This window comes from Phocoena phocoena, chromosome 12 (genome assembly GCF_963924675.1).
Source record: "Phocoena phocoena chromosome 12, mPhoPho1.1, whole genome shotgun sequence".
NCBI classification, from domain to species: Eukaryota; Metazoa; Chordata; class Mammalia; order Artiodactyla; family Phocoenidae; genus Phocoena; species Phocoena phocoena.
The window spans coordinates 39,870,349-39,897,653 of record NC_089230.1 but is presented as its reverse complement, the minus strand read 5'-3'; the positions used below and the strand labels follow the sequence as shown (position 1 = coordinate 39,897,653).

Genomic DNA, 27,305 nt, shown 5'->3' with positions numbered 1-27,305 from the left:
GGCTCCGGACGTGCAGGCTCAGCAGCCATGGCTCACGGGCCCAGCCGCTCCGCGGCATGTGGGATCTTCCCGGACCGGGGCACGAAGCCGTGTCCCCTGCATCGGCAGGCAGACTCTCAACCACTGCGCCACCAGGGAAGCCCCATTTCTTCCTTTATTTGTCAAACATTTATTGGCACTGTTACTCTAGGTGCAGAGGATACGACAGGTAAGACAAGGAAACTACCTTACAGGAGTGTACTGTCACGTGAGGAATTAGACATTAAGTCAGAATATGAGAAAAACATGACAAAGAGATGTGTATTGGCTTTATATACTAAGCTGATGATTTAGTAATTTGTATTTTCAGCCCTACCTTCTCCCTAAATTCCAGATTCAAACAGCCAACATGTACAGAGCATGTCTACTTAAATGTGTAGTAAGTATTGGAAACATAACATAAAAGCAAGCTCCTAATCTCCTCTCTGAAACCTGTTCTTTACCCATTCTTCGCTATCTCAGTGTTTGGTAATCCCATCCTTCCAGTGGCTCAGATCAATAACTTGGGTCTTTTGACTCCTTTCTCTCCCACCCCATATTCAGTCTGTTACTCAATTCTGTTGGTCCTATTTTCAAAATATACCTAGAATCCAAGTACTTCTAACTCCACTGACATCCTTATCCAAGCCACTGCCATTTCATCTTTTCAATAGCCTCCTAACTCATCTCCCTGCTTTAGCCCTTTGTTCTTCAGTCTTTTCCTGATACAGCAGCAATAGTGATCTTTTAAAAATGTAAATCAGAGCATGTCACTCCTGTGTTCAAGACCTTGCAATGACTTTAAAAACCCTAGATCAGGGAGTTCCCCAGCAGTCCAGTAGTTAAGACTCCGTGCTTTCATTGCCGAGGACACAGGTTCAATCCCTGGTTGGGGAGCTAAGATCCCACAAGCCACGCAGTATGGCCAAAAGAAAAAAAAAAAAGAAAAAACAAAAAACCTATATCATCCTCTCCTCTCTAACTTCAACACCAACAATCCTTCCCCCCTACTCCTTCTGAGCTGTACTAATCTCCTTCCTAGTCACTTGCTGGAAGTCTCTCCCTCTGGAAACATCCATGTATCTTGCTCCCAATTTCTGCTGGTCTGAACACTATTTAACACTGGAACTGCCACCCCCAACTAGCACTTCCTAGACCCCTTCCCTGCTCTGCATTTCTCACTTACCACCATACCACTTGACATACTGAATCTTTTTACTTATTTATTGTTTGTCTTCCAATCAGAAGGTAAACTCTGTAAAGGCAAGACTTTTTTCTCTTTTGTCCACTGATGTGTCCAAGTGCTTACAGCAGTTCTATTATACAGCAGAGGAAAATATCCATTTGTTGAATAAATGAATGTGTATTTGGAGAAGAGAGGGTGAGGTTGGCAATGCTGCTAATAGTTTAGTGCCCCTGAAAAACAAATATGAGGCGTGGAGAGAAAGGGATGATGCTAGAGAAGAAAGGAGAAGAGTAACATAAGGCCTTGGGTACTATGATAAGAAGATTAAACTGTATGCAGTGGTCAATGGTAAGCTTCTAAGAGGTAGAGGAAAGAGCGGGTCAGATTTACACTTCACAGGTCACTCTGAAAGCAGCATAAAGAATACCTCTGAAAAGAAATGAGACTTCAATTAGAGACATCAGGTAAAGAGAATGTTGTAATAACCTAGGCAAAAAGTAATGGTGGCCTAAACTAACATAAAGAAGAGTAGAGATAGATATAAGTAGATAAATTTGAGCTATATTAAGAACACAGAATACAGTTTGGTGACTGGGGGGGAACCTGGCTTAGATGGACAGATGATTGCACTGCCCACAAAAATAGACAGTGTAGGAGGAGGATGTATCTCAGTGATGTACAAGAAGGTGGACATTTTGAGCTTGAGGGTTCTTTAGCACATCCAGGTGATGTTTACCAATTAAGCATCTGGAAATATGAGAATGAAGCTTATAGATCTTTGAGTAGAAGAGGTATATTTAGAAGTCATCAATATATAAGGTGGGTAGAACAGTACAAGCAGATGAGATCACTAGGAAATCATCTCCTAGTGGATAAAAACAGAAGAGTGAAAGACATTGGAAGATACTGCCTTAAGGAAAAACAATATTTAATGGGTAGACAGAAAAAAAAAGAGCTCAAAAACGAAGCTAGAAAGTTACAAGGAAACCCAGACATTTGCACAGAAGAAACTGAAAGATATCTGGAATGTATATGGCACAAAGGGAGAGATTTTTTTAGGGTGAAAAAACCTTGCGCATATTTGTGTCTAATTACACTCCTCTATGAAACATTATCTATTTGCACATTGAGCACTTTCCAAAATACAAAAATGTTTAAACTGTACCTGTATATTCCACTGAGGGGAAGTAGCATTCAGATGGGCTTTCAGAGAGATGAAGGACAAATTTTTCAAGTAATTCTACTAAAGCTGTAATAAACAAGAGAATAATTAGGATGTTAAAGTCATCAGAGCTTCTTCACAGTTATGCTCTTAAGGGGGGCCAATTCAAAACATCATTGCAATATTCATAACAATGTTTCCAATGTAAACTAAATTTTAATAGCTTCACTGAGAACCTATTCAATATAAAACTGGAAAAGAATCATCTGTTATCTTTAGATCCTCTAAGGATTACTTCAGAATTTGCTAAATGATTTCAATTCAGAAAAAAATCACAAACTAGGCTATAATATCTTACCATCATCATTCACACATGCAGAAAAAAAATCATGTGAGCTCCAAGACCAGAATCAATGCATAGCTCACATCCCTTTCAAAGCAGGACATATTATGTGTTTTATGTACTTTGCAACAGACGGTATCTGTTCAAGGCAAGCAGATCAAAAGTAGGCTTGTCAGGGGCTGGGGAGAGGGAAGGATGAACAGGCAGAGCAGAGAAGTTTTACGGCAGTGAAACTCTTCTGTAAGACACTACAATGGTGGATACGTGTCATTACTATGACATTTGTCAAAATTCATAGAATGTGAAACATCAAGAGTGAACTCTAATGTAAACTTTGGACTCCTGATGATAATGATATGTCAGTGTAGGTTCATCAGTTGTAACAACTGTACCCCTCTGGCGTGAGACGTTGATAGTGGGGGGGAGGGGTTGTACATATGTAAGGATAGAACGTATGTGAGAACTTTCTGTACTTTCCACTCAACTTTGCTGTGAATCTAAAACTGCTCTAAGTTTATTAATTTAAAGAAAAGTTGAAAAGATGCCTGTCAATGTAATAGTATATAAATAATGCCACAGTATTTGCATATATTACTTCCCAAATAGATATAACCAGGTGGATTATAATTAATATGCAATCTAGAATTATTTTTGCTGGAAAGTAATATATCTGGAGGGTAACTGATATGCTTACACTTACAGAAAGTAAGTTTTAGTCACCTTTTAAAATTGTGCCCTAGTTATATTCAGGATTCTGACTATGGCCTGTATTAACTGAATGCACCCTTTTTCACATCCAAGTGCATTTTAAAGATATAATTCATGAAGGAAAATTAGTGTTAAACATGTCAAAAATCTAAAGTCAAAGAAGAATAACATATGCTTTCCAACAACTATAGGTCTAACAAGCTACATCTCATGATATAGCTTGAGCTATATCTCAAGATAAAAATGAAATTTTTTATTCATGGAACTCTATTCATATTCTGATTTCAAGTTGAAATGAATATTTAAAAGTATGAAAATGCAATAGTCGAGGATCAGAAAGGACACCAGTATTGTAGATTATTTAAACTTATAGTTGTTTAGATTGGTTTTATCTTCACATACATAGGCACAAATTCTCCCACTCTTAGAGAAATCTTTCAAAATTTTTTTTCTATGAACCTATATGTAAATAATGGCCCTTAGGTGAGAGCTTTCAACTTCTACATGTTTGTTTATAAGTCACCTAATGCTGTCTCTTGAGATTATAATTTTTCAGAGTGTGTCGATGAAATTTAGATACAATCATTCCTAATAAGGTGTGAGATATACATTAGTAACAAAGATTATATAAAAATTTTAAGTGGAAATGTCCATTTAAAATTCAACTATAATTATTCTCATTTTAGCACAACCATATGTTTGTTACAAATTATGCATTTAAGCAAAGTGGCTGAGTTAATGGGAAAAGTCACAGCACACTGCTAAACAGTTATTTGAATCCAATGCCTGAAATCAGGTTTAGCCATCAGACAGCTAAACATATGTTAATGAAGACAAAATACACATCTTTGAAGCTGCTAAAACACAATGATTTGAAACTTAAGAGTCACCAGACTAACTGCAGACTCTGCAAAGCATACTACTTTCCAGCAAGCACTGATCTTGAAATATGAAATTGTTATTAGATCAATATATTGGAGGCTTATAAAGTAATTCTATGCATCCTATATAAGGATGACATCACTGAACTACCTAGAGAAGGTTCTGAATTTCTGCTGATTCCAATATTTTTGCTTTTCCCAGCAACCCATATGAACAGCACTATGCACTTCCAAATATTTTGAGGGATAAGCTAAGCCATGGAACAATGTTAAAAACTAATCCATATATGGTAATTGAAGCCATGGCTACAATTTATTGGTATCATCTTTCTAACTAACCAAATGTAAGTGTAGCTAAACTGCATAATTACTACAGTGGCTGTCTCAGTATGACTGTCAATTCACTAAAAATTCCATTATCTGTGACTCAAGGAAATTAATTCACATAAAACATTTCTTAACTTCAAGAGTAAATTAACTCTAGGATATTACTATCCAGAAAGTAAACCTCAGAATATTGTTTTAAATGGATTTTTATTTTAAATGACAGACCTGGAATTTCAAAAGGACTTTAAATTAGGAGATGTCCTTTTAATTATACTTATTCCCTAGGGTTGGACCATGACATTAGTAGACTACGAAACCAAGGTTTATAATACGTATATAATAAAAGAGGACACGGGTTTTACTGATGAGGAAAAACTGAAGGCAGCTTATTCAGGGATACTTGGATATTGACTGTTTTCTCCCTTGGCATTGCCATCACAACAGCAGCTGGTTCCAAAAAGTTCAATGTTTGAAAACATACAAAATTTCTCCGGGATTCACTCTTTAATTCTTTCATCTTTTATCACTGCTGGCACATCACCAGATCACAAGACAATTACATTATGCGTGCAATTTTTTCCCAATCACCATCCTTCATGTAACCACCAGATGTTTGTTCCTGAACACTTCAGTATTCAGAACTTACAATTCTCATCTCTCTACCCTCCATGAAGTCAGAACTCTACTAATGTGTTTCAAGCACTTTACAATCTCACCACATCCAACTATGTTCACTTTTTATACAAATTATAAGCACAGACTATTTTTCTCAATGTTCTCAAGTAGTTTATATTCATTCCTTGTTTTTAAAAGAAAGTTTGTACAATTATAGATGAACAGGAGGTTGCAGGCACATGACAGAGGTAGAAAAATTCCTTTATTTAGGGTAGGTCTGCTGGTGACATATTTTTCACCTGAGAATGTATTGATTTCCTCAATATTCCTGAAGGCTACTTTCAAAAAACACAGAGCTCAGGTTGACAGTTCTTTGCCTTCAGCTCTTGAATAATGTCATGCCACTTCCTCTGTCCTCCATCTTTTCTGGGGAGAAGTCCACTGTCATTTGCATTGATTTTCCCTTGTAGCTATGGTGTTGTTTCTCCCTCTCTGCTTTCAAGATTTGTCTTAAATTTTCAGAAGTTTAACTATACAGTTGACCTTTGAACAACAAGGGCGGATTGGGGTGCCAACCCCCTGCACAGTCAAAAATCATGTATTGGGTTGGCCAAAAGTTTCCTTCGGTTTTTAAAGTAAAAATAAGATACATTTTTCATTTTCGCCAAGAACTTTATTGAGCAACATATTCACCATTTTGTTCCCCTACTGTCTGCCATTTTTCAGGCAGCTTCATAATTCCATCTTCCCCAAACTTTTTATCTTTTTGAGCAAAGAACTGTTCCATGTGCCTTTTACAGTCTGCCAGGGAATTGAAAATTGATCCATGAAGAGAATTTTGTAAAGACCAAAACAAATGGAAATCTGAAGGTGCAATGTCTGGTGAATACGGAGGATGAAGCAGAACTTCCCAGCCAAGCTGTTAACAGTTTTGCCTGATCATCAAAGAAACATGCAGTCTTGCATTACCCTGATGGAAAATTATGTATTTTCCGTTGACTAATTCCAGATGCTTTTCTTTGAGCGCTGCTTTCAGTTGGTCTAAATTGGGAGCAGTACTTGTTGGAATCGTTTGGTTTTCTGGAAGAAGTTCATAATAGAGGACTCCCTTCCAATCCCACCATATACACAACATCACCTTCTTTGGATGAAGACCAGCCTTTGGTGTGGTTGGTGGTGGTTCATTTTGCTTGCCCCATGATCTCTTCCGTTCCACATTATTGTACAGGGTCCACTTTTCATTGCCCATCACAATTTGTTTTAAAAACAGAATGTTTTCATTACATTTAAGTAGAGAAGCTCACGTGGAAATACTGTCAAGAAGGCTGTTTTCGCTTATGTGGAACGCAAACATCAAAGCGATTCACATAACCAAGCTGGTGCAAATGATTTTCAACGCCTGATTTGGATATTTTGACTATGTCGGCTATCTCCCGTGTGGTATAACGTTGATTGTTCTCAATTAATGTCTCGATTTGATTGCTATCAACTTCAGCTGGGCTACCAGACCCTAGAGCATCGTCCAGAAAAAAATCTCCAGCATGAAACATCGCAAACCACTTTTGACACATTCGATCGGTCACAGCACCTTCTCCATACACTGTACAAATCTTTGTTTGCATTTTGGTTGGGTTTTTACCTTTTGTGAAATAAAGCCGAAGATGTGGCTTTTTTCTTTCATCTTCAATATGAAAATGGCTACACAAAAATTCATCAATTTTGATAAGTTTTGTTTTTAAATGCACGCTGATGTGACAGCTGTCACAATACAGTCTAACAAAATTGTTTCGAATGAAGTTAAAGACAACTAAGTGCCACTGGAGCTATCTTATGGAAAAAACCAAACAAACTTTTTGGCCAACCCAATATAATTTATAGTCAGCCCTCCTTATCCTCATTCACAGATTCAACCAACCTCAGATCATCTAGTACTGTATTTACTACTGAAAAAAAGTCTGTGTATAAGTAGACCTACACAGTTCAACCTTGTGTTGTTTAAGGGTCAACTGTATTGTGTCTTGGTGTGGACTTCTTTGGGTCTACCCTCTTTGAGGTTCTAGAATCCACAGGCTTAGGTCTTTTGCCAAATTTGGAAAGTTTTCAGCCATCATTTTTTCAAATACATTTGTAGCTCCAACCTCTTTCCATGACTCCAATGACGCAAATGTTAGATCTTCTGTTATGGTTCCACAGGACTTTGGGATTCAATCTTTTTAAAAAATTTTTCAGTCTATTTCCTCTCTTAATATCAAGTTCACTGATTCTTTCCTCTGTCCCCTCTATTTTATTGTTGAGCCCATCCATTGAGCTTTCTATTTTGGGAATGGAATTCTTCAGTTCTAAAATTTCCTTTTGGGTTTTCTTTATATATTTCTTTGCTGACACTTTGTATTTTAAAATTTGTTTCATGTGTGAAACAAATACATGTGTGGAGGGGAAGGAGAGACGGTGGCCTTATTACCATTGGGTGATGGTGAAATTCCTAACTCTCTACCTAGGTCTCCTCCGATACCATCCTACCAGGGAGAGGCAGGGGTGCCTCATTACTGGCAGCTGAGAATGGAAGTCCAGGCTGAGCCCCAAGTCTTGTTGGCAATATTTTCTAAAGTGGTGTTTGTCTGGATTAAAGTGGTCACTATCTACAAATTTTGTCTTGGTAGACTGCCCTTTTCCTGGTCCTTTGGTTAGAGAGAGCAGGCTTTTACTGCCCAGCCCTCATTTTTCTTCCTGCATCTGTTGGCAATCTTAATTACTCAGCCTAGGATATACAAGGCAAAAAGAAAACCCAAGAAACATCACCTCTGAGTTGTTCCTTAGGTCCCAAGGTCCCTAGCCAGTCTGCCTTCTCTCCATCTTCCAGAGTCACATATAAAACATAAGATGATATCCAGAAATCTTAGCTGTACACAGGATGAGGGAAAAGGGAAAGATCATCTACTCCATCTTTTAAAAGTAGAAATTATCTCTGTACTTTTTTCATTATGAATGTTTAGACTCCTTAAAGGCTGGATGTAAGTTCCATCATATAAATTAGACAATCACACGTAAAAAATTTTTTATTCTTAGCCTATTTGAAATCATTCTTTATTCTTATATTATTCATGTGATTAATATTGAGTCTTAGAGAATTATCTGCTTGTATCAAGTACAACTGCTTTATAACCATAAGTAGATAGAAGACAGGCCAATTTAAAGTCCATGGGTACAAAACAACTTTGAGTTGTTATGGTATAGCTGAAGCGCAGAAGGATTCAGAAGGTGATGGATTAGAAATTGTGCTGAATTCCTCTTTCCCTTGGTTAATTATGCCAAGAAGAGGGTGTATGAAAAAAGGAGCTTTGGTAAAAGAATCACACGATGGGCAAATACCACACGAAGAATGCAATTAAGGCTAGACCAATAACGATATATGATGGTGCTCACAAGGTTAAAGTGAGTGGAAAAACAAAGGAATTGATGCTTTTGCCCCTTTAGCATCAGCCATTAGGGATCCTCCTTTCAGGCCTCAGGCTTTTATCATCATAGCACCTCTTATGCTTTCTTTCATGAGCTTTAATGTCTCTGTTTCTGCTTATAGCAGGCTGTATATGTCTTTTTTTTAAGTGATTTACTAGTGCTTTGATATTATCAGATAACCTAAATTATTAAAGATTTTGGTCTCATTACTGTATATTTGAAACAGTAACTGGCTAGGATCCCAGGGGGCCAACTGAGATAAAGGAAAGTGTTATAGGAATCAGATCCATAGATAAATGAGTAGACTGACAAAGTGAAAGAGTGGCATGGACATATATACACTACCAAATGTAAAATAGATAGCTAGTGGGAAGTAGCCGCATAGCACAGGGAGATCAGCTAGGTGGTTTGTGACCACCTAGAGGGGTGGGATAGGGAGGGTGGGAGGGAGCGAGATGCAAGAGGGAAGAGATTTGGGAACATATGTATATTTATAACTGACTCACTTTGTTATAAAGCAGAAACTAACACACCATTGTAAAGCAATTATACTCCAAAAAAGATATTTAAAAAAATTACTTTGTATAAGCACTTTCACTGACATGGAAAATTCTGTACAATACTGTATTGAGTGAAATGGCAAAAGAAAATAGTATGGTAGGTATTAAATCTTTTTGGCTAAAATTAACTTAGTGCTAACCTTATCCTTCAGAGATTACAGGTAAATATCAGTTTCTTCATTTTGTTTATAATTTCTAGTTTTCCTAAAATGATCATGTATTTCACACAATAATTTAGTTGCTAAATGGTTAATACTTGAATTAAAGTAGTAGCAGAGGACATGGATGAGAAAGAAAGATTAAAAAAAAATTAAGAATAAACTCTAAGACATGGTAACCAAGTACATGAGAGTCAGAGGATGAAAGAAAGAGAGAAGTCAAAGGGAACCAGGCTGTTTCTTTCAATTACTGTACTAGGTATATACTAGTGACAGCAGTAAGAAAAGAGAATGCAAGAAGAATACATTTTAATACTTTCCATGGCATCTCATATAGATAAAATCTAAATGGCAGGACAAAATGAGAAAACTAGATTAAATGCTCAGAGGAAAATTAAAAAATATATATAGCCAGAAGTAAACTTGAAACAAAAATACAGCCCCCACTTTTTTTTTTTTTTTTAAAGAGGACACTTGACTCATGTCATCTTATCCTAAGTGATTATGTGGAGGCACCTAATGCACACTGTTGCTCAAATTTTGCCCCTAACGTTATTCTCCCCACTGAAAGGAACCAGAATCCCTTGAACTATGTTTAGGAGCCGAAAAAGTGAGTCTAGATGACCTCATTGCTGTTACTATGCCAGGATTCTTTCAGAGGAAAACAGAAAAAATAAATTAAAATTTAAAGGACAAAGAGGCCAGCTTAAACAAAAACTCTTAAGAGTCCAAGTTGTGATAATTTGAGCATTTGAAGTATACAGTTATACAAAATGTATTATAGTTATAAAGCATACCAGTTTCCAACACTGTCTATCAGACATGTTGTACATGTTATCTAGTGACCAACTCAAATTATATGAATCCTACACTAGAATTCCAGTTATAAACTATATTATCAATATTAGAGAACAGAAATAGGAAGAACATACTTGGAACATATTTAAAATTGTATATTTAATTATTAGGTCACAAATAAAAGATTAGTGGGAAACAATGATTAGAAGATAATGTGAGAAATAGAAGCTTCTTTTTATACAGAGACAACTCTACAAAGACAGATATAAGAGTAGAAGAAATTAAACGTGCAATTGATGATGGAATCCAATGTTTAGAATGGATAGACAACAAGAGGCTAGGTTAGTAAATTCAGGGGAAACTAGAAGTCAATCAGACCTACAGAGACCTTCCTGACAAGAAACTATGTTCTCTCCCAGAGCTGAATGAAATAAACACATGAAAATGAAGGAAATTTATAGAGGTTCAGGGAACATGTCCTCGTTAGTTCTATGCTAGGAAAAAGGTCTCAGATATAGTTGGGGGTAGGGTGGAAAATACACACAGACCAAAAATAAGGTCATGAAAAGGAAAAATCTAACTCATGTTTTAAAAAAATTAACTTCGGCCTGTGAGCTCTGGGTCATATAATCTATTACTTCTCCGAGTGACTCGTTATAAGTGAGTGCAGGAATGTTAGGCAATTACACATCTACATTGTCTCACTTGTTCTTAAAAGCTAAAACCCGGAAAAGAAAACTCTGGAAACAGCAGGAGCTCAAGCCAGAGAAAGTTGGAAATTTTCTCTCCTGATAGCTGTTTAGATGCCCTGGGTTTAAATCAATTTGGGAAGACTACTGATGGATTGTTCGCCCCCTCCTTACCATTACCTACAAAGGACAGTAGCTGCCCATAGTGGGGAGCAGAACAGGGAGTCAACAAGTAGGTTCTCAATAAGTTTCTTGTTAACTGAATTTCCTTTGTCTACCTCCTTTTGGATTCAGATCGTATAATTTATAGAGAAATTAAGACTAATTCATTCACTCAATATTATAATTATGAAAAAATATTAATGAAGGTACATGGTATCTATTGTGCACTGCAGAGTCTTAGGTAGAGATTTTGGGGAGAACATGTAGCATAGGTAATGATAATTTTAAAATCTTTGGTTCTTGATAACTGTAGATTGCTTATATTTAAAACCCAAGTTGACCGAGACTTTCAAGATGACAGAGGAGTACGACATGGAGATCACCTTCCTCCCCACAAATACATCAGAAATACATCTACATGTGGAACAACTCCTACACAACACCTGCTGAATGCTGGCAGAAGACCTCAGACTTCCCAAAAGGCAAGAAACTCCCCATGTACCTGGGTAGGGCAAAAGAAAAAAGTAAAAAACAGAGACAAAGATTAGGGGTGGGACCTGCACCTCTGGGAGGGAGCTGTGAAGGAGGAAAAGTTTCCACACACTAGGAAGCCCCTTCACTGGCGGAGCCGGGTAGCTTTGGAGCCATGGAGGAGAGCGCAGCAACAGAGGTGCGGAGGCCAAAGCGAAAAGATTCCCACACAGAGGATCGGTGCCGACCAGCACTCACCAGCCCGACAGGCTTGTCTGCTCACCCGCAGGGGCGGGTGGGGGCTGGGAGCTGAGGCTCAGGCTTCGGAGGTCAGATCCCAGGGGGAGGACTTAGGTTGGCTGCGTAAACACAGCCTGAAGGAGGCTAGTGCACCACAGCTAGACAGGAGGGAGTCTGGGAAAAGGCCTGGACCTGCCGAACAGGCAAGAGACCATTGTTTCAGGGTGTGCGAGGAGAAGGGATTCAGGGCACCACCTAAACGAGCTCCAAGGCTATCCGCTTGGACAGCAGAGATGCGCATGAGATGCTAAGGCTGCTGCTGCCGCCAACAAGAAGCCTGTGTGCAAGCACAGGTCACTCTCCACACCTCCCCGCCCGGGAGCCTGTGTGGCCCGCCACTGCCAGGGTCCTGTGATCCAGGGACAACTTCCCCGGGAGAACACACGGTGCGCCTCGGGCTGGTGCAACGTCATGCTGGCCTCTGCTGCTGCAGGTTCGCCCCCCATTCCGTACCCCTCTTTTCCCCTGGCCTGACTGAGCCAGAGCCCCCTAATCAGCTGCTCCATTAACCCTGTCCTATCTGGGTGGGAACAGACACCCTCAGGCGACCTACACGCAGAGGCGAGGCCAAATCCAAAGCTGAACCCCAGGAGCTATGCGAACAAAGAAGAGAAAGGGAAATCTCCCAGCAGCCTCAGGAACAGCGGATTAAATCTCCACAATCAGCTTGATGTACCCTGCATCTGTGGAATACCAGAATAGACAACAAATCATCCCAAAATTGAGGCGGTGGACTTTGGGAGCAACTGTAGACTTCGGTTTTGCTTTCTGCAGCTAATTTGTTTCTGGTCTCATGTTTATCTTAGGTCAGTATTTAGAATTTATTATAATTGGTAGATATGCTTATTGATTTGGCTGCTCTCTTCCTTTTTTTTTTTAATATAGAGATGTATATTTTTCCTTTTTCTCTTTTTGTCAGTGTGTATGTGTATGCTTCTTTGTGTGATGTTGCCTGTATAGCTTTGCTTTTACCGTTTCTCCTAGGGTTGTGCCTGTCCTTTTTTTTTTTTTTTTTTAGTATAATTTTTAGCGCTTATCATTGCTGTATCTGTTTTTTCTTTGGTTGCTTCCTTCTTGCTTTTTTCTTTTTTTATTACTTAAATTTTTATTTTAATAACTTTACTTTTATTTTTTCTTTCTTTCTTTCTCCCTTTTCTTCTGAGTTGTGTGGCTGGCAGGGTCTTCGTACTCTGGCCAGGTGTCAGGCATGTGCCTCTGAGGTGACAGAGCCGAGATCAGGACACTGGACCACCAGAGACCTCCGAGCTCCACATAATATCAAACAGTGAAAGCTCTCCCAGCAATATCCATCTCAATGCTAGGACCCAGCTCCACTCAAAGACCAGCAAGCTACAGTGCTGGACATCCTATGCCAAATAACTAGCAAGACAGGAACATGACCCCACCCATTAGCAGAGAGGTTGCCTAAAATCATTATAAGGTCAAAGACACCCCAAAACACACTACTGGACACGAGCCTGATGACCAGAAAGACAAGATCCAGCCTCATCCACCAGAACAGAGGCACCAGTCCCCTCCACCAGGAAGCCTATACAACCCACCGAACAAACCTTAGCCACTGGGGGCACACACCAAAAACAATGGGAAATACAAACCTGCAGCCTGAGAAACAAGACCCCAAACACAGTAAGAAAAGCAAAAAATACAAAGCATCATGAGAGATTACTACAAGCAACTCTATGCCAATAAAATGGACAACCTGGAAGAAATGGACACATTCTTAGAGAAGCACAACCTTCCGAGACTGAAACAGGAAGAAACAGAAAATTAAACACACAAATCACAAGCACAGAAATTGAGACTGTGATCAAAAATCTTCCAACAAACAAAAGCCCAGGACCAGATGGCTTCACAGGTGAATTCTATCAAACATTTAGAGAAGAGCTAACACCTATCCTTCGCAAACTCTTCCAAAATATAGCAGAGGGAAGAACACTCCCAAACTCATTTTACAAGGCCACCATCGCCCTGATACCAAAACCAGACAAAGATGTCACATAGAAAGAAAACTACAGGCCAATATCAGTGATGAACATAGATGTAAAAATCCTCAACAAAATACTAGCAAACAGAATCCAACAGCACATTAAAAGGATCATACACCTTGATCAAGTGGGGTTAATCCCACAGATGCAAGGATTCCTCAATATATACAAATCAATCAATGTCATACACCATATTAACAACTGAAGGAGAAAAACCATATGATCATCTCAATAGATGCAGAAAAAACTTTAGACAAAATTCAGCACCATTTATGATAAAAACCCTCCAGAAAGTAGGCATAGAGGGAACTTTCCTCAACATAATAAAGGCCATATATGACAAACCCACAGCCAACATCATCCTCAATGGTGAAAAACTGAAACCACTTCCCCTAAGACCAGGAACAAGACAAGGTTTCCCACTCTCATCACTACTGTTCAACATGGGATCTAATGAAACTTAGAGGCCTTTGCACAGCAAAGGAAACCATAAACAAGACGAAAAGACAACCTTCAGAATGGGAGAAAATATTTGCAAATGAAGCAACTGACAAAGGATTAATTTCCAAATATACAAGCAGTTCATGCAGCTCAATATCAAAAAAGCCAACAACCCAATTCAAAAATGCACAGAAGACCTAAATAGACATCTCTCCAAAGAAGATATACAGATTTCCAACAGACACATGAAAGGATGCTCAACACCACTAATCATCAGAGAAATGCAAATCAAAACTACAATGAGGTATCACCTCACACCAGTCAGAATGGCCATCATCAAAAAAATCTACAAACAACAAACACTGGAGAGGGTGTGGAGAAAAGGGAACCCTCTTGCACTGCTGGTGGAAATGTAAATTGATACAGCCGCTCTGGAGAACAGTATGGAGGTTCCTTAAAGAACTAAATATAAAACTACCATACGACCCAGCAATCCCACTACTGGGCATACACCCTGAGCAAACCATAATTCAAAAAGAGTCATGTATATACACATACATATAGGTGATTCACTTTGTTATAAAGCAGAGACTAACACACCATTGTAAAACAATTATATTCCAATAAAGATGTCCAAAAAAAAAAAACCCAAGTTGAACCAGATTATAGAGCCAGACGTACATGTGCATGCACACAGACAAATAAGCATGCCTGCCTTACAAAAGCAGTTATTTGTTTAGTATTTCTGCAGCTTACCCCCCAAATTAGTTCATCTTAGCTTATAGACAGAAAACAGGTATGCTATGAGACTGGAGATATTAAAAACTTTTATCATCTTCTATCTCAATCAGTATCACGCTCACCTGGGTTTACTTAATAAATATTGTTTGCCTCCCACGTGGAAAATATTAGGTAGTAAAGAGAAGGTGCAAAGAGGTAGTATCGCAAACTGATACTAAGCACGAGTTTTGGATTCAGATTGCTTGAATTCACTTCTTGGGTCTGCCACTGTGAACTGAGCTGGTTATCTAACATTTCCTGGCTTTTGTTTCCTTATCCATAAAATGCAGACTATCTTATAAAGTTGCTGTTAAAAGTAACTGAGTTTTGTGTAACCTACTAGACCTTGCTGGGCAGAGAGGTCAAGATCTACTTTTGAAAGTAGCTCAAAATCTAACAGTGGACACGGTATCAGAGTAATGTAGAACTAAGGTCAAATCTTGTGGGAAGTGCCCCAGATTCCAAATAGAACACAGTTTTAATGGTAATGTTCTACTTGTTTATGTTGTTTCTGAGTCATGGATAGGACTGAACAGGTGATTTCTCTCTTGTCTTATCACCATCCCTGTAAGAGAGAAACTCAGAAAACTACACCTTTACTTAGGGTGTTTAAACTGAACAATATTCCAAGCTGCTGCTTTCTCATTTTGTTCTGTACCTTTTTGCATTTGCAAAACCTATTTTAAATATTTTCTATTATGCAACCAGTGATAAATATATATTTCTAATGCCTATTTTTAAAATATTTGGGGGCGTATGAAACAGGTGAACTGCTCATTTTACACTAAAATTTTGGAGAATAATGTTTGATTTCTTGCCCATATATATCATATTCCCTGAAAATATAATTTCTCCAACAAAATATAAACTTATTTTTATTTCCCATTTTTAATTTTACAGCAAATGATACAAACATGAAAACCATAAAGCATGGCTGATAAAGAGGACAATCATTTTCAAATTAGAGCTTTCAAGAAATCTAGCTTATACTGACATCAGAACTTTTTCTTAGACTATCTTTATTTAAGATAATGTTAATTAAAACATGATAATTTTAGGAAGCATGCACGCATATAAATATCTGAACATAAAACAACTTGCTTGCTGGTTTAGACAACATAGTTATCCCCACACACACACACCCAAATTTCCTTAAAAGTCACTAAATTTATTTGGCTAGATGTGGCGGAGTTTCAAAATATGTCAAAACATTCAATAAAGTTCCAAAAACATAGCAGTATGGTATAGCTAGGTGAAAGCTGGTGAAACCAAGCAAACTGTTACCTAGGCAAAGGTAGATTTAGCTTCCAAGGCCTCTGAAACAGTACTAAAAGAAAGCTGAGTAATTTCTCAAATTTTAATTTTTGTTCTCCAGGACCACAAATTTCTCAGAAGTCAATGGACTTCTGGAATTAATATCATGTATTCTAGATATGATATGCCAGTATTAGTCTTCAGGAAAACACAGCTTCTGCTAATATACTCTTCAAGCCAAAAAACTCACAAAAATTAAAACATACTCACCACCTCCACTGATTATATCAGGTTTGGCCTTCATCATTTTGCAAAATTGTCTTCGGCAGTTTTCTATCCACTCAGTTTGCTTATCAGACATTTTGAAGTGCAACAGAAGTTTGCCAAGATCATTGTCTAATAAGAAAGATGACTTGTTATGTTAACAAAACATGCTAGATACACTGAAAAATAAGTATTCAACTTACTTATGTAAACAGTTACAAGTTCCAGAAAAAGTATTTTACTTTATCTAGACAGACAAGGTCACTTGCCCTCATGAAACTTACATGTCATAAAGCATGTGTGTGTGTGTGTATGCCTGTGTGTATGCATATACTATATATACACAGATAGGAGTATAATTGAGCATAATCAAGACATACATAAGAAGTGTATATAACAACAACAACAAAAAAGACATACATATTCCAATGGTCTAAACTGGTTTTATTTAGTCCTAAAAAAGCAGCTACATATCCTCACACAGTCCTCATGGTCATCATATATAAAATTATATGATTAAGTATATAAATCATAATTTATTCAACTTTCCACATTTGACAATTAGGTCACTAAAAAACCTTCTCATATCAAAGCTACAGACATATTCTTTCATACAATCATCATGAGTATATAATTATACCAAACATATGCACACTAATATACACACAAACCGGAAAGAACTGTTTTGTTGGAAGAGTATATAATTCTGATATTTAGTACTAATCTAATCTATTCTCTTTAAGTATCAAGACCAGAATGATTCTGTAATATTCCATAAATGGCCTCAATCAGAAGCAATATCTAGAGAAAAATGAAACTGATTTAGTCAAAGGAGAAAATTATTATTTTTAATAAAGATTCTCAAAACCTTTAAACAAGAAATATCAAAGCTGATAATTTTGTTGAAAATTATATTATTAACAGCAGAGTATTAATGTTAAATGCATCTCAATATAAGTTAGGTAAAAGACAACTGAACAGCATTAAAACGGAATTTTTATAGTTTCCATTTAGAATATCTACATTACTTATTTCCCAAGAACAAACTATCTAGAACCTATTAAGAATCACTAATGGTTTGTACCTCTTAATCCCCTTCACTGATCTTGCCCCACCCCCCATAGGTGTAAAGTAAGATACAAGGATAAAATTACAGCACAGAGAATGTAGCCAATATCTTATAAAAACTTTATATGGGGCATAATCTATAAAAATACTGAATCACTATGTGGTACACCTGAAACTAATATAATACTGTTAAGAGTCAGTTATACTGCTATAAAAAATCACTAGTGGCACATGACTGGAAAGACAAATGCAGTTTGTTTTTCATTTTTGTTTCCTTCTGTGTCATTCTTTCTATCCATGTGTAAGCCTGCCTTTTATAACCACCACCATCTCCTTCAAATAGAGAATGTCCATACAGCTCTTCTGTAAATTACCTGCTTTTTTTTTTTTTTTGCGGTACGCGGGCCTCTCACCGTTGTGGCCTCTCCCGTTGCGGAGCACAGGCTTCGGACGCGCAGGCTCAGCGGCCATGGCTCATGGGCCCAGCTGCTCCGCGGCATGTGGGATCTTCCCGAACCGGGGCACGAACCCGTGTCCCCTGCATCAGCAGGCGGACTCTCAACCACTGCGCCACCAGGGAAGCCCACCTGCTTTTTAAAAATCCTGTTATCTTTTGCCTCTTCCCTCCGGCTCTACAGCCTCATCTTGCTCTCCTGTCTCTCTCCCTTCACATTTGCTATTCTATTTTGCTTTTTCATCTCATTCTAAGGAAAAGAGCACAGGCACTAGACTGTAAACAATTCTGAAGCAGCAAATGTGGTATGCATCTGAATCTACCAACTGGTAGAAAGGCTAAAGGGCCCAATTTAGTACCTGGAAATTTGATTTGAGACAATAAACAAATGCTGAGCTGGAGACAGAGTGCCTGCAAGACTCCTAGAGAGACAACTTTGTATGCTCATAACCTCTGGTTATCGTTTCCCTCAGCTCTCAGTGGAAGCGTGAGCTCTTCAATATGCAACGTCACGGCTAAAAATATTTAGTGATTTGATATGTTTATTGAAAATTTGTATCTGTGATGTTACCAAGTTTGAGGGAAACAGTTCCTTTATCCCCCCCCTCTAAATTTGGAACCAAATGAAAAGTAGACAGGAGAAGATAAATGGAGTTCAAAATATCAGTGCTAGTACTATAACAGCTAAATTAGGCACCATAACTTGGATCTCCTGCCACATAGACTTACAAGTATCTCCCCTGCACTGAATATATTCAATTACAGACAATGACAGACAACCAGAGGCCTCTCCTGACTGCTCTTGTTAGGAAAGGTATGAGTATAATCTAAAGATAGGCTAACTTAAAAAAATTTTTTTAAAAACAGAAAAAATAAAATGGTAGGCTAACTTGGAAATACAGCCTTTAAGTAGGCTAATCTAAGATTTTCCATTCCTTCTCCAAAATTCACCTACCAAACATTTTTCTTTCCTAACTTTGTACAGAATAAGTGAGGAAGTCCAGAGAGAGGCTAATAATCTTACTCCAGCAAAAGCCCTTGGCCATGGAGAATGAGGCAAGGGGAAACGGAATCAAAGGAATGGTACCATAGGAATACAGTAACTCTGAATCAGTGATTTGGGGAGTAGAACAAGCATGAACGATACACAGAATTTCATGTTTGCCAAAATTTCTATGTTTATAATCACACACAAAAAAATAAAAACCAGAGTCCTGCTTCTGGTCATGAAGGAGAAACTAGAAACAGACTTGCCTTCCTGCCATAAACAACTTGACAAATGGGTAAAATATACCCAAACAGTTTTCAGACACTGGCCAACAGGCAGTACAGGACCGTCATGTCTGAGAAAAGGGAAACTAATGAGGTAACTTTTACACTTGGGCCCTGTTTTTTTTCTGGAATCACTTTCAAGATCACTGTGCAGGAAGGGGGATGCCCTGGAGGTCTGGCTGAGTTAAAGAGACAGAAGTCAAATTGCAGAGAGGCTGAGGAGACTAAAATCTGTGGATCAGAGTACTGAAGAAGATGAACAAAGGAAGAACTCCAGAAATCTGTATAAGTATTTGTCAAGTTGGTTGCAAAGAATCAGCTGTGCAGTTGAAGAGTGAAGCTCCACAAGACTGGGTAAAGAACAGCTGAGAGCTGTAAAATGAACAATTCCCAGAGGATACACAGGGTTAGAAGATGTCCAAGTTCCAAACAGAATGTGAAGCGTCCTCCTTAATTACCAGAGTGTTCCACAGACCAGAAGAGTCACACCTTAGTAACAGAGTTAAATTAGCCATAAAGACAACTTTGCACCTACCCTAACAAAAAATGAAAGCCCTGAATGATCAAACTGATCCACGAGTAACTTGACTGCATGCCCAAAAATGTCCATTACTCTTTAAAGACAACAAAATCTAGCACTCAACTATGTAAAATTAATAATGTTGAATATTCAATTAAAAATTACTAACATGAGAAAGGGGGAAAAAACAACTCATAACCAGTAGTTAAATCAGTTAATACAAAGACTCAGAAAGGACTGAGGTGATACAATTAGCAGCCCAAAATTTTAAAGCAGTTGTTTTTAAGGATTTTAAGAAAATACAAACAAAAAGTGATGTTTAAGCAAATCGTAGTTATCTACACTGGTATCCTACTTAGTAAAATGATACAACCAAGTGGTACATGTAACAAACTAGATGAATCTCAAAACCATTATGCTTAAAGAAAGCAAGCACAAATAAAGTATCCTATGTGATTCTATTTGTATGAAGTGCTAGAATAGAAAAACGAATCTATAGCTATAGTTCTCAAATGGACTAAGTTTTGCTCCCCATATTTCAGTACTGTCTATAGATACTTCTGGCTGTCACAGCTGGGAGGGGTGGGTGCAAAGAGAGAGTTCTATGGGCATCTAGTGAGCAGAGACCAGGAGGCTGCTAAAAATCCTACAATGCACAGGACAGCTCCCTCTGGCAACAAGCAATTAAGCACTTACTACCACTGAGTAAAATGGAAGAAAGGAAAATCATCAAGTTTCATGTTTACAAAATTCAATTAGAGTCAATATTTCATACCTAAACTCTGAAATTCTTTGTTATGGTAAGCACCATTATCTTTTCATACTTGATGACATTGTATAATTTATTTCTCAAAAGATTATTATATAGAAGATTATACTTATACTATAAATAACGTAAAAAGAACCTCAATTTCAAGGGGAGGAAAAATGTAAGCTTAATATAAATGCAAAGAAAATCTATACAGAAAACTTTTAGCACTTCTTTCCAAGGATATCAGACATTTTAAATGCCCATTTTATACAGAATATCATAAACAACTGCTACAAAAGAAACAAATAAATGGAAGGTTTCATAAACTAACTAGCAACAGATTCCTAGGCTTAATTTGGAAAGTCACCCTTCTTTCTATTAGACTGAAGCTCATTTGTGAAATATTTGCTTCCAATTTGTGTTTTCTGCTTATCTTTTCTTTTTCCATGTAGATTAATACAGTTATTCCAGCTTACTCTTAATACAACAAATAAGAAGACTCTGTAGTGGTCTCCAAGAAGCAACTAGACAGATGCTTAATATTAGTTCTCCCTACATTTCTAAATGTGAGAGTATCTAAATTCTTCCATGTCTTTATTTTGTTTGAACTGTGAGTTCTTAAACCCATGACATCTATATGTTATATAGATTATTCCTCACTTTGGAATTATCATATCACTTTTCCTTTTAATATGTGATAATTAAGCATGTACTATAAGAGAAATCAGTGAAAAGTTTTTTTAAAAAAATAAGGAATTAGTTTTCCCTTATTACCTGCACCTAAACTAGCAGGTGATCTATTTCTGCTGGTTGCCATTCATGTTTGTTGCAAACATGAAAGTAAGAAGCACATGAAGAGTTTTACCATTCAAAAGTAAATACTTATTCTGATTTTTAAACGAAGTATCTCAACAGCTGCAGCTCAAGATTTACTACACTGGAAAGAAACCATAATCTTATATCCCTATTCTCAGTTAACAGGATGATGCCAAATCAAAGCCATTTACCTTTACCTGCAGAAAATAAATTTTAATTCCAAGGTTAGAAACAATACAGAAAGAAAAAAGAAAAAGTGTCTGACTTGACATAAAGGCCTAGATAAATATTTAATAAAAGGGAGAATTCATCACTAAAAATATTTATAGACTCTATGTGTAAGACATAATACAAAAAGGCTTTTAAAATCAGAATACCCATCATCATGTTGCATTACATTTCATGTAGTATCATATTATTTTTCAAAGCACTTTCAATTTTTCCCATGGGATTCTATTTTTAGTTGATTGGAGGAAGAGTGGTAATCCTAAATCTTACATAATTTATCAGACTAGAAATAGAAGCAACCTAGTCTACTCATTTGTTAATTTGGCAATTTTCATTCTTTTATTAAAATGTAGTTGCCATTATAGGTCATCTCATTCTCCCTTTTCTCCTCTTAAGTTCAATTCTACTTACTATGTAGATAATATTCCAATTTTGAATCTAACTATTAGGATTACATAATGATTGTCATCCCATTTGTAAGTTAAAAAGACATGAAGATAATTCGTAGGGACATGGGCATGAACTTAATGTCTGAAATGACAGAAATTACCAAAGTGTCAGCAAGGAGCAGCATCAGTGAATAAAGAATTAAACCCAGTCATGCCCCGGTCCGGGAGGATCCCACATGCCGCGGAGCAGCTAGGCCCGTGAGCCATGGCCGCTGAGCCTGCGCGTCCGGAGCCTGTGCTCCGCAACGGGAGAGGCCACAGCAGTGAGAGGTCCGCGTACCGAAAAAAAAAAAAAAAAGAATTAAACCCAGTAAGATAAAAATAAAAATCTGGTAAACAAAATCAATATAGAGAAATGAAAACTGTCTTTTAAAATTAAGGATATTATTCTAATGGCAAAATAACTATTTGTAGTTGAAAAGGCTAAATTTCAACATCTTTTAATGCAAACAATTTAAAATAACATCAGCATGTCTTGAGAGCTAGAATATGTTGGCATCCTAAGACTGTAACTACAAAAGCTATCAACTTTATTGCTCATTCACTCAACACTGAATAACCCCAGAGGTACTGTTGTTCTACAGCTCCATCTCTAATTTAGAAACTTGATCCATATTTGTTTTCTTACTGACCAAAATGCATTGCAATGATTAACTTTCGATAAACAGTAGGCTCCAACTATGAAACATTCAAAGTAGACATATATAAAAATACTTAGCAAAAAGCCTTTTCCACCCCCCAACATATTAACACATAATATGTTTTAATAAACATTGCCAATGGTTTGAATGTTCACTTGTGCCTTTATAAAGTATCAAATCTATGCAAACAATACAGATTTAATACAGTGACTTAGATTCCTGATCTTCACCTAAGAACATCACATGGTCCTTGTAAGCATTTGATCAACACATAGAATCTAACGATTCAACATAGATTTTATACAAAGTTCACTCAGAGCTGAAAAATTACAAAGTGTGAAAAGCAAGTTCTATCTAGAACTCATTTCAATTTTTTATGACAATCTCCCTCTTTTTCTCATTTAATTTGTAGAAAGAAAAACAACTTCATGTTGAGGCAAAAAGAAAAAAAAAGATACCATAGTGAGATTTATCTCTCATATACGATTTAAAATGACCTGTTTTCTCATATATGTATTAAGTCACCTAAAAATATCCAATTACAATATCTGAATAATCTGAGAGTAACGATTTTAACATTATTTGGTGCTTTCCATTAAAGGGAATGATTATCACCATGGAACTTACTCTTTTATACAGTACTTGAAACAGAATGTTTTTGCCAGTCAGAAAATCAATTTCCTATGAGATAAGTAGAAATGCAGTAGAGGAAGTGGTAGAGTTAAGACACTGAAAGCTATAAAAGATTAAATTGGATGTAATCACAGAATAAAGGTTGTGCATTTTTTCGGTTTTTTTTTCAATTGTGAAAAAATGAGATGTAATGCTAACAATGCATACCTTTCATGTGCTATATATGGGTAAAGTAGTACTTTGTAAATGATAAAATAAGAATAATAAAAGTGACTCCTTCGTGAATGATATATGTAGAAGTCTAGCTCAAGGAGCTTTCTAACTGCAAAGCCATTCATTCTCTAAAAACTGAGTCAGATCAGAGGTTATTCCAGGTATAAATTAAAATTTCTAAACTTACTTCAGATTAGCCTAGAAGGAATTCCCAGTGACCTCTGACAAAGATTTGGAAGACAGAGTTTGATGATTAGAAAAATAAAGGGAGAAGAAATCCAATATTAATTCCCCCATTCATTCAATAAATATTTATTATTGCCTACTACTTTAGACAAAAATGTTCATGGAGGTGACATTCTAGAGTAGCAGCCAGTGAAAAAATAAATACATAAGTAAACTTCATAGGTAAACTATAAGTGCTGTTAGAGAAATAAACAGGGAGCCAGAGAGAGAAGCAAGGGAAGAAGTCTATTTTACATAACGTGGAAATTACTTCTATGAAGAAGTAACATTCAGACTAAGCTTCAAAAGGTTTAGAAGGAATTACCCAAATGAAGAGTAGGAATTAGTACTCCAGGAAAAGGGAATATCAAGAGCAGAGGCCCAGAAGCACAAACAATGTATTTTAAGGCATGAAAGAAGTTTCTAAATCATATATTTGATAAGGGACTTATACTAAGAATATATAAAAAATACAAAAATAAAAAGACAAATAACCCAATTGAAAAATGGGCACAGGATCTGCATAGTCATCTCTCCAAGGAAGATATACAAATGGCCAATAAGAACATGAAGAGTATCACTTATATGTGGAATCTAAAAAATAAAACAAACTAGTGAATACAACAAAAAAGAAACAACTCACAGATACAGAAAACAAACTAGTGGTTACCAGTGGGGAGATGGGGAGAGGGAATCAGAGAGGTACAAGATAGGGACAGGGGATTAAGAGGTACAAACTACTGTCTATAAAATAAATAAGCTACAAAGATATACTGTACAACACAGGGAATATTGCCAATATTTTACAATAACTATAAATGGAGTATAATCTTTAAAAATTGTAAATCACTATGTTGAACACCTAAAATTTACATAATATTATAAATCAACTATACCTCAATTTAAAAAAAGAACATGAGGAGATGCTCAACATTATTAGTCAGCAAGCAAATGCAAATTAAACCACAAGGAAATAGCACTTCACACCCAGTAGGATGGCTAGAATCAAAAATATCAGATAACAAATGAAGATGTGGAAAACATCAACTCTCATACACTGTTGGTGGGAATGTAAAATTAGCTGCTTTAGAAAACAGTGAGGCAGTGAGGCAGTTTCTCAAACTATCAGAGTTAACATATAATTCAGCAATTCCACTCCTAGGTATAACATTCTAGAGAAAACATGTTCATGCAGAAACTTGTACCTGCAGTTCCCTGGTGGCCTAGTGGCTAGGATTTGGTGCTTTCAGAAACTTGTACTGGAATGTTTGTAGCAGCATTATTATAACAGCCAAAAGGTGGAAACAATCCAAGTTTGTTTCACAAAATACCGCATACTATATTATTCCATTCATATGAAAGCTCAGACTAGAGAAATCTCTAGAGACAGAAAGATTTGTGGCTGCTCAGAGCTGGGTGAGGAAAGAGGGGAAAGCAAGGATACTGGGTTTCTTTTTGAGGTGATGAAAATGTTCTGAAATTTGTGGTGATGGTTGCACATACCTGAATATAATAAAAAGCAGTCAATTGCATACTTTATATGGGTTAATTGTATGGTATTTTAATTATATCTCAATGAAGCTGTTTTAAAAATTTTTCAGGGCTTCCCTGGTGGCACAGTGGTTGAGAGTCCGCCTGCCGATGCAGGGGACACGGGTTCGTGCCCCGGTCCGGGAAGATCCCACATGCCACGGAGCGTCTGGGCCCGTGAGCCAGGGCTGCTGAGCCTGCGCGTCCGGAGCTTGTGCTCCGCAACGGGAGAGGCCACAACAGTGAGAGGCCTGCGTACCGGAAAAAAAAAAAAAAAAATTTTTTTTCAAAGACCTTTATGATTGATGCAGAATATATAGTATAATTACCATAAGAAAGAGAAAAGACAAGAGATGAAGTAAAAGAGAAGCAAGATGAAAGAATGGGAAAGTAACATATTTGTTATTAGCTTTCACTCTGTTTACTTCTTAGACAGCACAAAGGAAGGGCCTCCAGAGGTTTGTATGAGTAAAGAGTGACTACTGTGGAGTTCTTGGAACATTCAAGTTTACTTACATCAGGAGTTACTAATACGTTTGAAGCTTTCAATGAGCAGCCATGTGAATTTCTAAGATCAAAGAATAGCAATCATTGCCAATGGCCTGGCAGTCAGTAACCTTGTGAGTTATTGCTGTGCTTCTGCTACTCTGTTGGCCCTGTTAGGAATACTAGAAACACACAGGCAATGACCAACAAAAACAAAAACAAAAAACAAACAAACAAAAAAACCAAAAACCACCACCACCACCAACTTACTCTCCACTTTGAAGACACCAGCCCCAACGAAGTAAATATATTTCCAAACAGTTTCTTGATAAAGATAGAAATTCTACAGTAGTAAGGTATATAGGATACAGGCATAATCTAGACTGCTGATTTTTATAATTCAGCCTGAATAAACATTATAAAATAAAAAATAAAGTGAATGGAAGATGCTAGAAAGGGAAGTAAGAAGAGCTTATTTTTCATTTTATTAAGATATTTCTCTCTGATGCTTTCAATACCCAGAGTACACTATCCAACTCCTCAAGCTATTTTTATTTCCCAGTATGGAAGTACTGAATTTCCCTTCCTCCTTAGAGAAAGAAGTACCCATCCTGAACACATCAAAATGGAACATATACTAGTGGCTAGGGATGTTATAACTCCTGGGAGATCTAATTTTAGCTTAGGAGAACAAAAACAAAACAAAACAGATTGCTATCTCACAATCTTCCTGCTTCGTATGGGAAAGGAATTATGAGTTAATCTCTAGTAGTGCATGCTAACAGGTACTTGGTTTTAACCACCATACAAACTCTTCTTTCTCCGACTCCCCTTCCCTCTTTCTTATCTTCTGCACAGGAACAGTAAGTTACCATACTAACACATTTCTTCCTACTTTTCTCGACTCTCAGATAACAGAGAGATGATATTTTGGAATAGATTTTTATGTATGATGATTTAGGTATGTTCACATATGTGACATATGTACATAAATAATATTAATCAGCTTTTAAAGGGCTTTTACATTTTAATATGGTGACCCTAAAAATGAATACAAAGAAAAATAACTGAACCAAATGATGTCTCAAGATTCTTATTCACAGATGAAGATAAATCATCTAATAGCTAACACTGATGCCAAGGAACTAACAAGAGGCGATTTAACAGATGAGGAAATGCTAAGTGTAGCAAGAAGGATAAATCTAGAAGCTGGGAGGCAAATTAGGTGAATGTCACCATGTGCACACAACTACAGTGATATTTTTTCCACAACGATGAAATGATATCCCAAATATTGAAGTGCAAATGACTAGAATAACACCTATCAGAATCAGTGAATTATTACCTCTAAATCTAAAAAGCAAGTATATGAATGCTTGCTTTTAAAATAGCTATTTGTATCTTAAAGTATTGCTTAAACAGTATTTTTTTTTTTTTTTT

The 27,305-nt window shown here is 37.0% G+C and overlaps 1 protein-coding gene across 1 annotated transcript in view; it reads right to left on the bottom strand.

Annotated features, from left to right (window-relative positions):
* TBC1D32 (TBC1 domain family member 32) overlaps positions 1-27,305 on the bottom strand; it is a 176,941-nt gene that overhangs the window by 41,379 nt on the left and 108,257 nt on the right. Inside the window, exons 27-28 of the mRNA XM_065888749.1 lie at positions 16,586-16,711; positions 2,370-2,453 (exon numbers count right to left, since the gene is read on the bottom strand). Coding sequence (XP_065744821.1) covers positions 2,370-2,453; positions 16,586-16,711 — 210 coding nt within the window. The remainder of the gene's footprint in view (positions 1-2,369; positions 2,454-16,585; positions 16,712-27,305) is intronic.